The sequence below is a fragment of the Cebus imitator genome, unplaced genomic scaffold (assembly GCF_001604975.1).
Source record: "Cebus imitator isolate Cc_AM_T3 unplaced genomic scaffold, Cebus_imitator-1.0 Scaffold161, whole genome shotgun sequence".
Taxonomy (NCBI): Eukaryota; Metazoa; Chordata; class Mammalia; order Primates; family Cebidae; genus Cebus; species Cebus imitator.
In genome coordinates this window covers 1,929,315-1,941,837 of record NW_016107476.1, presented here as the reverse complement: position 1 = coordinate 1,941,837, position 12,523 = coordinate 1,929,315, and the positions used below count along the sequence as shown (strand labels likewise).

Below are 12,523 nucleotides of genomic sequence, written 5' to 3'. Positions count from 1 at the left end.
CATTTTAAGATGCTATGAGCCTCAAAATATATTTTTTTAATATTAAAGTTTAGAGGTCATTTATAAATCGTTAAAAACATGTTTTCCTCCCATAATTACAGGAAAAACTCTATATGCAAAGTATTCCCTTTATATAATATATATAAAATCAGGGAGGTCATTTTATCCTTTGTAATACATTTTTAAATTTTATTCTGTAGGACTATTTTGAAAGAAAGTGGGTTTGCCAGATATCTTCATTCAGCTGTTCTTATCAATGGAGCTATGCTTATTTTTGGAGGAAATACCCATAATGACACTTCCTTGAGTAACGGTGCAAAATGTTTTTCTGCCGATTTCCTGGCATATGACATAGGTATGTATATGTTAGGATTATACAAAGTAGGAAATATCAGAAATTTTTCATGCAGATATTCGCAAATACATCAATTGATACCATGTGTATATGTCATTTTAGAGAAAAATTCAGTGCTAGACTGTGAATGGAATTCTTTCTAATTTCAGCATAGGAGTGATATGGTAATAGAGCCAAGAGATCAGAAATACTGAGCAAAAGTAGTGGTAGATACGGGGGAATACAGAAAGCTAGATTTGGATGTCCTTTTTGAAGGCTTTTTATGTTGTTTCCTTTTGTGAACACTGTATCAGTTTATTGTGTTTGTTACATATTAATTTTGATAATGGGTAGATATGGAATACTGTAAAATTATGTAAAATTTTATACATAGTAGGAATGTAAACATTTTAGATTTTAAGGGATAAGCAAAATATATTTTATATTAAACATTTCATATGTACTTTCTAAGTATAGGAATCTGATAAAACTAGAGAAAGGAGTAGAGAAAGAGAACTAAAGACATAAGTTTTTGAGACAAAATGGAAACCTAGAATGTATCTAGGAAACAACTACATAAGTATCTTTTCCCAAATAACCAAAAACAGAGTGCATTTATACAATTCATCTAATTTTAGTTATGTAATATAGTCCTATCAATTTCTGAATATTTAAGTGAATGTATTTATTGAAATACTAAATTTAGCTATCCAGTAGACCATTGTAGTAAAAACCTTGTTTCTCTATGTATCATATCATATGTAAAACCTAGCTGATACTTAAAATATACTCATCAATACTTAAGAGCACCTTTTATTGAGGGTATAAAGTATTATACCAATTTGAAGCAATTAGGAAACATTTTCATAAGTAAAAGTAAAAGAATAACACATTGAATAGATGTAAGAAGTATACTTGTGCTCTTAAACCTTATAAAGGCATATAATCTGCTTTGGCAAATTATTTCAAGTAGAAGCATATAAAGAAAATTATGACTATTAATAAGCACTTTAATCTTTTTACTATTATGGTTGTTTCAAAGGAAATTTCTAGTAATACAGTGAAACATGCTTTTAAAATCTAAGCAATGAATGTCATTCTGTGATTAATCATTCAATGGTTATAATTAAATCTTTTTCTTTTTGAAATAATAATTTGAAGTGGTAACTCCTGATGAACATGGGATTGTTTCAGCCTTTAGGAGGCTCATGAATCATTGTATGAAATTAGTAAAATGGGTTGAATGAAGTACAGAATACAGGCTGGCAGTGACTTTATCTGTCATTGCTAGGTTGGGCCTATCAATATATTATTATTTTGGCTATGGTGATAAGACAGTGGGCTTATTTTTCTAGAAGGTGAAGAAAATTTTGTTTGTTTTTCTTCTGGGGAATAACATTCCACAAAAAGTATACGTTGTTGTTATTGTTAAAAATCCCTGAAGTGGAATTTTGAACTTTTGCAAAAGGTTCACTTTAGTGAAGAGTTTAAGGTTGAGCTATTTTCTGGCTGATATAATGGGAATTTATTTTTATTTTTTTCATATTGTTGAAGATTATGATATATCAAGTTTTATGTGTCACGTAGGTGACAAAACATTAGAGAATTTTTTTTCAGAAATAGAAAGATGTCAGATTATGATGATTCTAATTACTACTATTTATTAATTTCCTTCTGTATGCTAGGTACTAGGTTAATTGATTTATATACAAAACCTTTAACCTCTCTAACAACCTTGTAGCATACTATTAATAACCTAATTTTCAGGAGATTAAACAGACAAGAGTAACAGGAACTTGCCAAAGTCATGCTGGTAGTAGGTGGCAGATCTAACTTTTGTAACTCATAACACTTATGGTAGTCTTTCTAATTGACTACATCATGCTGATTAGTTGGGCCCATTTTATGTTCTTAATTTTGGCAACAAATTGCCTTATTCTTAGTAATGCTTGTTTTTTAATGCTGTGGAAATATAGAAGCAAATATGAGTTTTATTTTTTTCAAGCAAATTGTTCAGACCGGAGGAAGGAATAACGTATTTTAAACAGTTTTAAATTTTAACAAAGGTTTCTTTATTCCCCCTGTGCTAACACTGACAGCAAAACCATAAAGACAGCTACACAATTCAACGTAGATTAAAACTCTTTGGCTTTACCTCCTTTATTTGTAGGTTGTTCTCAGTAAGGCTCCCTAAAATAACCTGTATTTATCCTCCTGGGTTTGGAGTATGAAATGTTGGACTATTATTTGGGGAAAAGTATTTTTCATATTATTTTTTATATTTCAATAAATATTTTTCAAACATTGTTTTCCTCATGAAGTATGTTTTTGTGGAAATATATATAAGCATTATATAATAAGCCAGTTAGGAAACAGAAAAAATATCATGTTGCTAGTTTGTCTCTTCACTGTGGTACCCTAGGACTTTTTTTGCATATTTATAGAGAGCACTTAAAAACTTAGCTGATTGCTTTGTGTTACACGATGTTTAAACAAATAAAAATATTTGTAGCATTTCTCATTTTTTATTGTTGTGAAATCTATTATTTCAATCTTACTACCATAGTAAATTTTACACAGTCAATATCACCAACCTTTGGGTATATAACCTTGCCTTCACAGTTCTATTATTGCATGATTGATATAGAAGGCATATGCTGGTGATTTTCAAATATCGCCATATCTTTACATCTTCTTTGGAAGTTCGTTTGAAAAAAAAACTGGCTTATAAGATCAGATTCTTTGAGGTTAGATACTGGGCATCTGTGTTTTCAAAAAGTGACTAAAGTGCAGCTGATAATACAGCTAGGGTGGTGAATAAGATAGGTGGACTATAACGCTTAGCATGACACATTGCTTAATTTGACTATAACATATGACATGACACATTTCTTAATGTTCTAGTTTGTAAATCTAGTTTGAGGTCAGATTTTAGAATCAGAAAACTTAATTTTTTTTTTGTTATTGTTAGGGCTGTTGTTATTACTTTCAGAAAGCCACCATGACACCTTCTTTAAGGTTAAAAATAACTTTCTGGTAAAGATAACCTTCTATTTAGAATTCACACAGAATTCTGAAACAAGATGAAAAACAATTTATTTACAATATTTTTTCTTCATCAAAAAGATAATAGAGGAAAATAGAAACATGAAAATGTAATTACCATAGTTAAATTATTTAAGAATGGATAGGGAATAGGATTTGTATAAGAAGTATATCTTGCAGAAAGCAGAACAGCCAAAACTTCAAATAAGATTAAAAATAATAATTGAGTTTTCAGAATAAGTTCCCTGAACATGGTGGTTTTACTTATAATATTAATTTCTTTGTAGGTGATTATTTAAAAACTAAATCAGTAAAAACTGAAAAGTAATAATGTATATTCTTAACCATTTTATAATACAGTAAAATTGCAGTTCTGTGTACTCTTAAAAAATCACTTAATTAATTAATGAAGCCTAGGATACCTGATTTTGTCCAACTCTTTGGAGTGATATATATATATGTGTGTGTGTGTGTGTATATATATATATATATATATATATACCTATATAATAGATACAGTTTGGTAAGGCATATAATTTCATAGCAAAATAATATTCAAATTAAGACATCTAGTTATTTAATTTATTGGAATACTCAGGCAAACATGAAAATTCCAACCTGCTTGCTCTTCATATTTATAATTATTTTTATTTTCTGGAGGTTATTTTATTAATTCCTCTCTCTGTTTATCAGTATTTCCCTATGCACTTTGTTAAATTCTTAGGGCTCTTTATTGATGAAAGTGGTAGCACTTACCCAGACACCTGAAAGAAACAGTTTTTTTGTAGATCAGGAAAATCCTTAGAGTCATTCACACATTTTTTCCAATGAATTTAGCAAACTGTCAACTGTTTTAAGCTTCATCGTATTCTTTGTTCAAGGTATTCTCTTTCTTTAAAAAGAATAAACTACCATTTCTTGCAGAAACTACTATCTCTTATAGAAACTACAAGAAATATTAGTTTATTCTTTTTAAAAAAGGAGGCCACAAAGTAAAAGAAAAAATAACTTTTCATTTTGAGGGAAGGATGAACTAACATTTATATAATGTTTCCAATAGTGCTTGGCATGTCACACATGATTTATAATATAATTATTATTACATCTGTGTAGTGTACATTAGTATATTTAATTTATAAAAGAAGACACTGTGATTTACCATAGTTAAACCTAAAGTCACACAGGCCATAAGATGTTGTATTCAGAATTTAAAGTGAAGTCTACATTCAGAGTTTTTTTGATTCTAACATTATACCCTATGATATTTATTTTTCCTGGTTTAACAGGAAAAGATTTGAAATTTAGTTGTGTAATAAGACATTCAAAAATAGTTTTTATCAGTAGATTTGGTCATATTTTTGAGATGTATTTGAATTTCACTCTACCTGTCCCCCTCCCATAAGTTGATTGGAGAATAGTGACCTCAAGATAGAAAATGTAGGAGAAAAAAAGGATAATGCATAATGATCCTGTCTCATTCTTAACAAGTCTACATTCATTTTGAGAAACTGTTTTGAATACAAAAATTACTAAATAAAGATTAATTTAAAAATGCTCTGAAAAAGCAGCCTCTTTAATAAATAGTATTGGGAAAAATTGATATTCATTTGCAGGAGTATGAAATTAGACCCTCATCTCTAAACTAAAAAATGGATCAAATCAATAAAACAACAGAAAACAGGAAAAATGCTTCAGGACATGAGTCTGGAGAAGATTTTATGAAAAAGGCTGCAACAGCACGGGCAACAAAAGCAAAAGTAAACAAATGGGATCATATAAAAATAAAAAGCTTCTGCACAGCAAAAGACAATCAACAGAGTGAAAAGACAACCTACAGAAAGGGAGAAAATATTTGCAAACTATTCATTTGATGGGATTAATATCCAGAATATGTAACGAACTAAAAAAATCTCAACAGTAAAAACAAACAAACAAAATCCATTTTGTAAATATTTAACAAAATAGGCGAATGATCTGAACAGACATTTATCAAAAGAAGACATACAAATAACCGACAATATATGACAGCATGCTCAACATCAGTAATCATAAGGGAAATACAAATCAAAACTCAATAAAATATCATCTCCTCCCATTTAGGATATCTGTAATCAAAAGGACAAAAAAATAACAAATGCTGCGAGGATGCAAAACAGAGGGGAACTGGTGTTGGTGGAAATGTAAGCTAGTACAGCCACTATGGAGAACAGTATGGAGGTTCCTCAAAAAACTACAAATAGAACTATTATATGATCCAGCAATACCACTACAAGACATTTATCCAAATCAGCATATTAAAGAGAGACCTGCACCTCCAGGTTTATTGCAGTACTATTCACAACATCCAAGATATGGAATCAACTAGGTTTCCAACAAGAGATGAGTAACTTTAAAAAATGTGGTATATATACATGCTGAAATACTATTCAGCCATAAAAAGAGTAAAGACCTGTCATTTGTGACAACATGGATGGAACTGGAAGACCTTATGTTAAGAGAAATAAGCCATGAACAGAAAGTTAAACACTATGTTTTCACGCATATGTGGAAACTAAAAAAGCTGATCTCATAGAAGACAAAAGTAGAACAAAGGATACTAGAGTCTGAAGAGGGCAGGGGGAAGTGGTAGCTTACACAGAGAGATTACTTAAAGAATACAAAATTAAGGCCAGGCGCGGTGGCTTATGCCTATAATCCCAGCACTTTTGGAGGCCAAGGCGGGTGGATCACAAGGTCAAGAGATTGAGACCATCCTGGTCAACATGGTGAAACCCGGTCTCTATTAAAAATACAAAAAATTAGCTGGGCATGGTGGCACACACCTGTAGTCCCAGCTACTCGGGAGGCTGAGGCAGGAGAATTGCTTGAACCTAGGAGGCGGAGGTTGCGGTGAGCCGAGATCGCACCATTGCACTCCAGCCTGGGTAACAAGAGCAAAACTCCATCACAAAAAAAAAAAAAAAAAAAAAAAAAAAAAAAAAAAAAAAAAAAAAAGAATTCAAAATTATAGCTAGATAGGAGGAATACATTGTAGTGTTCTATACCACTACAAGATGACTATAGTTCACAATTATATATAGTTTCAAATATCTAGAATGATGATATTGAACATTTGTAACACAAAGAAATGATAAATGTTTGAGATGATTGCTATGCCAATTACCCTGATCTGATCACTATACATTATATGTATACATTATATGTATTGATGCATAATTATATACCCCATTAATATATACAATTATTATTTCTCAGTTAAAAAATGTAAAAAGGGAAAAATGTTTTAAATGTCTTCACTCTTGGGGGAAGAAGGCAGGAAAAGAAGTCACGGATGTAGAATGAAAAATTTCAAATGAAATATTAACAAGTAGGATCCAACCATATTTCGGAAGTTTAATAAACTATGACCAAGCAAAATTCATTCTAGGAATTCAACTGTGTTCATTATCTGGGAATCTATAAATATGATTTATTAGATCAAAACTATTTACTAAAGGCAACAGGACATATCATTGTATATTAAAACACTATGAAATCATTTCAGTTAAGATTAGGTGTCAAACAGTAATGACTACTTTGCCTGGCAGAGAGTAAAAAGCTAAATAAATATTTACTTAATGAATGCCAGGGGACAAATCCCAAGAGAAGATATGGGTATGAATGTGTGTGTGTTTTTTTAAAAATCGAGAATGAGATAACCTAGGGTAAATTGTGCTTATTTTAGAGTATTAAAAGAAGTTTTGAGGTAGGGGGCCACCAAACAACAAAACTCCAGTGAAGTACCAACATTTAAGGGGCAGGTGGGAAAAGATTTTTTGCAACATTCAGAAATGTGATTTTCTACTACAGAAGTATTGAAATAGCTAAATATACTTTTCTTTATATTCATCTTGTTATGAGCCTTGTACATACAACCTATGTGTTCTTTCTGTGTTATTTCAAATTTGCAATTAAGATTGACTTATGAATTGGTATTTTAAGTAAAACAGTAAAAGATTTTTTTTTTTTTTTTGAGACAGAGTCTTGCTCTGTAGCCCAGGCTGGAGTGCAATGGCGCAATCTCGACCCACTGCAAACTCCGCCACCCAGGTTCAAGCAACTCTTCTATCTCAACCTCCCGAGTAGCTGAGATTACAGGGGCCTACCACCACGCCCACCTAATTTTTGTATTTTTAGTAGAGATGAGATTTCACCATGTTGGCCAGACTGGTCTTGAACTCCTGACCTTAGGTGATCCGCCCACCTCGGCCTCCCAAAGATTTTTTAAGTGTCTTTACAATAATTATATATATATATATACATGATTACTGACAGCAGAGCTATTTCCTACCCTGGCTGGAATATATATGTATATAATATAGATATAATGAAAAAAAATGAGCATTTATGGAAAAATTAGCCAGTGAATTTACATTTTTCACTTGCATTATTTTATGTATAACTGTTAAAATAAATCAGTCTCCCTTCAGCTTGAGTTTTTAATGTAATACTCTATCCCTCATGGGTAAATAGTTGGGATGGTATAGTACTATTACTCAAATTTGGGTTTGATAGAACAGTAACTCTAATTTTTTGATCTTATGTATACTGAGTATATGGTTTGTAATTAATATTTAGTACCTTAAATAATGAGTACCTTAAGAAGTGTTTCATTTTTTATATTTTAAGCCTGTATTCCAGAGAGTGTATATTACCTTGGTCTTCATTCTTTTCACTGTGGCTGTTTTGTTAGTATAGAATGTTATTTCTGTAATTTTCATGATGTCAGTAACTATGGAATTTGCTTTAATTTGGCCTTGAACTGTTTATGAAGTGATAATAACCTAAGTGCTCCAGAAGTATATTTTCTTCTTGGCAAGAAATATAAATTGCAGTCAGACAGATTAAAAATGTAAGAGACTTTATAATGTAAGAATTGGATTAGACTACATGTAAACAAATTATATTAATTTAATATTGAGCTTTAAGGCATTTGATTTATGCCAGTGTACCAAGCTGGCATATTTATGGTTTCTTACTCTCGTTATCTAGACAGCAGAGAATTCCCCATGTGGCCATAGGGAGGTGTGTTGATGTAACAGTGGTGGATGACATAGGGATTTGAGCTACATACTTATACAGATTGCTTGCCCTGTGTTCTTGCCCATACTTGATCATGGGTACCACTTCCATTTTATATTCTTAGGGTAATTGGTAACAGAACTAGCTCATGATTGCAGACTTTCAACACATAGTCACTTGATTACCCATAGTCAAGCATTCTATTTTTATCTGGACCCGATGGCATGGCAGTACTAGAGGTATATAATTTTCCACTGCAGATAGTATGGCCTTTGACATGTGTCTCAAGACTGCATTGTGATTCTTTCATTGACGCTTGCCATAAATTCCACATACTACTTTTTCCAACAGTGACACTACCAACAACTATAGTATGTACTGGGTCATATGTCCCTAGATGCAGAGTTGCTTGCAAGGTAGACTTCACTGACTGCAGAGCTATTTCCTATCCTGGCTGCAAAGAGCCGACATCCTTTAATGTCTTCCAGTATATAGGCTGAGGTAGTATTCCTAGGAGTGGAATATACTGCCTTTAGAACACGAAGAGGCCCACCTGTTGGTTTGCTGCTTTCTTTGTAATGGGAGTTGAAAGATGCATAATTGGTCTTTTAGTTCAGATGAGATGTCTTAGAATGTTCTTGTCCACTGGACCCCTACATATTTTACCAATATGAAAGTCTCTGAATCTTTGTAGGTTTTATTTTCCACTCTTTGAAGCATATGTCTTAAGAAGATTTCTGTTGCATTATTCTTGCCCATCTGGTCTAATTAGCATGAAACATCATGCTAATGTAGTGGAACACTGTAATGTTCTGTAAGATATACAACAGCATCAAATGTATTCCGGGTATGTATGACAAAAAAAGGTAGAGTTAATATCATCCTAAGGCAGAAGTGTGAATGTATACTATTTTCCCCTCCATGTGAATGCAAGCCATTTTTGATCCTCTTTTTTGATAGAGTTAGCAAATAACACATTTGCCAACTCCATGGCCATGTTAATCTGCTCTAATAAAGATATACAACTTGCACAATGCCTGCAAGTTTAGCTCTCCTTGTAGTAAAGAACTGCTATCCTTTAAGCTTTGTTTAGTTTGCAGGGGCCAAACTGACGATTTCAATGGTGATTTGATGGGGTCCATTATCCTGGCATTAATTAGATTCTTTAGGGTGATACTAATTGCTTTTACTCACTCTCTCTGGAATGTGATAGTATTTTAAAATTTATTGAATTATCCAGAGGATAAAAGCTCCCAGAGGCTTCCACTGCTATAACCAAGGACCAAATGTGGTAGGTGTTGTGCCATTTGCCAAGTGTGATTATTCCAATTCTATATCCAGGGACTAAAGACATGATCACTAGTCTGTGACCCAGTGGACCCATTTTGAGCTGGACCTTGTCCAGGATTCCATTTTTTTCCTCATCCCCATTTATGCTTACTATAAAAAGCGGCAATAATGATACTTTGTATCTTCAGGTGTCAGTGTCAACTCAGACTCTGTATTCAATAGTACTTGAAATGTTCGTGATGCCTTTCTTTCTAGACAAAAATTAATAAAATTATTATGGGTGCCTTTGAGGAATAGCTGGGGAAATTAATACCACATACACTTACTGTGGTATTTCAGAGTCCTCCTTCCTGAATTTAAAATGTATCATCTCTGGATTTAAAAAATGGCTCATGTCCAGAAATTGAGCAGTGCATTGTGACTTTTTATTGCAGCATAAACCATTAACCTCCTGATCACCCATCCTTGTTTTCTTTTGATAATATCAGTTGGGAATACCATTGTTGACTGTTTTGCCTCTAGGGATGCTATGTTCTGTTAAATATCTCTATAATTCTTTATAAGTTAGTTTCCTTTATTGACACTTTTGACCTTGCTGCTTATTACAATAATTACCCTCTACTTGGATTGGCTTCTGATCCTTAAGTGTTACCAGCTGGCCTCTATTGTCCTATTGTCTCCCATCATTGGGCTCAGTTCTGTTACAGTTTCTCCTGCCATCAGCTTTGGTGGAGGACAGCTACAAAATTCTTAGTGATGCTAGTGTCTCTCCCACCATCATATTCTTCATGGCTTTGGTAAGTGGCATATTCTCTGGCCCCTTCCATAGACAAAATGCCTGGTGGGTTTTCTGGCATTACATAGTATATCTATTTCACCTTGTGCACACTTTTAGACTTTTAATCACTGCCTTTATTGTTTGCTATGGCAGTTCTGGCATTTTGACCTTATTTAGCATGGGGTATATTTTTCATGTTTTCCATGTTTCTAGGAGTCATCAAGATAGCAAGTTAACATTACCTCTTGTGGCATCCTTGTCAGAAAGGTAAATCCTGCATCTTGGGAGAATGCTTTCAAATCAACAAACTCCCTACTCCAATGATAAGGCTCTGGCCCCCTTGATCGAGCTCCCCTCTGAATCTCATACCACCTGTACTCCCCCACCTCCTATCAACAGTTACCCTTCCTCATACTTTTCAAGCATCTAGTACTTCACTCCTGCTATACTATTTGCTTCCATTGGCATGCTTTCCTAATTTACCACTGGTTTACATTTTTGCAGTTTCTTGATGGCCACTTTGTGCCAAGGGCTATCTGTGCTCCACCTACCACCAATGATGAGTTTTTTATTGCTAGCCTGGCAATGTATGATCCAGCTCTCAAACTCCCAACTTATTTCTTACTTTCTTATACCATTCCTGAAACAAGTCAGAGTTTGAGTTCTCTGGAAAGCAGACTCTGAGGCAGAGGTTAGTATTCATGATGTTAATTGGGAATACCCTTACAATCAATGCCTTTGCAAGAGATAGAGGGATGAAGCAGAATTGGACAAAGGGAGAAGTTGAGTTGTGACGCTGGTTGGGTAACCTTAGTTAACCCTGTAAGGATTGACTGAAGGCAAAATAATTGGTCATACTTCTCTCATGTTGGACTGGAATGGCCAAGCCTTTGTGCCGCCACATTGATCAGTCATTGGATATGGGTCATTCTAGGAAGGGTGTGCCCTTGAGTGAAGTGGGTCTGTGTTCCTCAGGCAGTTTGTGAGGTAGCTTGCAACTGACTATTCACTGACAGCACTACTGGCAACCCAGAAAACAAAATTTTTTTTGAATGATGATCTGGGCAGCATGTATCCATGTCTACCAGAAATATCCAAACTTCAGATGAGTAACACCAAATAAAAGTTTATTTTTCACCCATTATACATGTTCATCATTGGTTGGCAGGGCAGATTTAAAAAAAATTTTTGTCATCATTTAGGTATCCAGGCTGACAGAGGACATAGGCTTCCACAGAGTCTTTCATTGCTAATTAAATGCCTCCAACCAGAAACACATATTGCAGTAGCTTGCATTACATTGATACCATCAACTTCTAGGGATTATAGGAATATAATTTTATCTTGTGCCTAGAGGAAAGGAACTGAAATATTTTGTTGACCATCACCAACATCTATCAAAAATATTGTATGTAATTCTTTTTTAAACTTTTGGTGTAATTGAAGATGATGTATTGGAGATAGTAATAAAGCTGTCACTTCCTATCACTACATGTGTTAAAAGGCAAAGAATTAGAAGTAGAATTATGTTTTATTATTTGTCTATATTAATTGCTCTCATGTATAATTACATTACTATTACTATACTGTAATGTTTCTCTTCTGCAAGGACTTGTGTACTTTAAAAACCAAACCAAACCAAACCAGAACATGACTGAGAGCATAAGCACTATTTTGTAAACAGTGAGACTGAATGAAAGTATACATATTAAGAGGGAAACCCTTGTGCTACTTTCATACTTAGGTCCTTCCTAAAATGCCATTAGTCCGATTTATGGTTTCCAGGCAGAAGACTGGAAAATTATCTGAAGGAGTCTGACCAGTCTAAGAGAAAGCATGTATAAATACTGACATTTGGAGGTTTCTAACTGAAATGGTCCCACCTGATCAGAATCCTAACAGTCAACATGTCCTTCTTAAACACAAAATTCCTAATGACTTTCGTAGTGCCTCACTCTTAAATTTGCAGCCAGTTATTTTGACAATTACAAAAAGTTACTAAATTTGACCAAAGT

General features: G+C 33.4%; 1 protein-coding gene across 1 annotated transcript in view; it reads left to right on the top strand.

Moving 5' to 3' along the window:
* The window catches only part of ATRNL1 (attractin like 1), an 829,354-nt gene that overhangs the window by 138,140 nt on the left and 678,691 nt on the right, over positions 1-12,523 (top strand). The window contains 1 exon segment of the mRNA XM_017543810.2: positions 201-355. Within this exon segment, the coding sequence (XP_017399299.1) occupies positions 201-355 (155 nt within the window).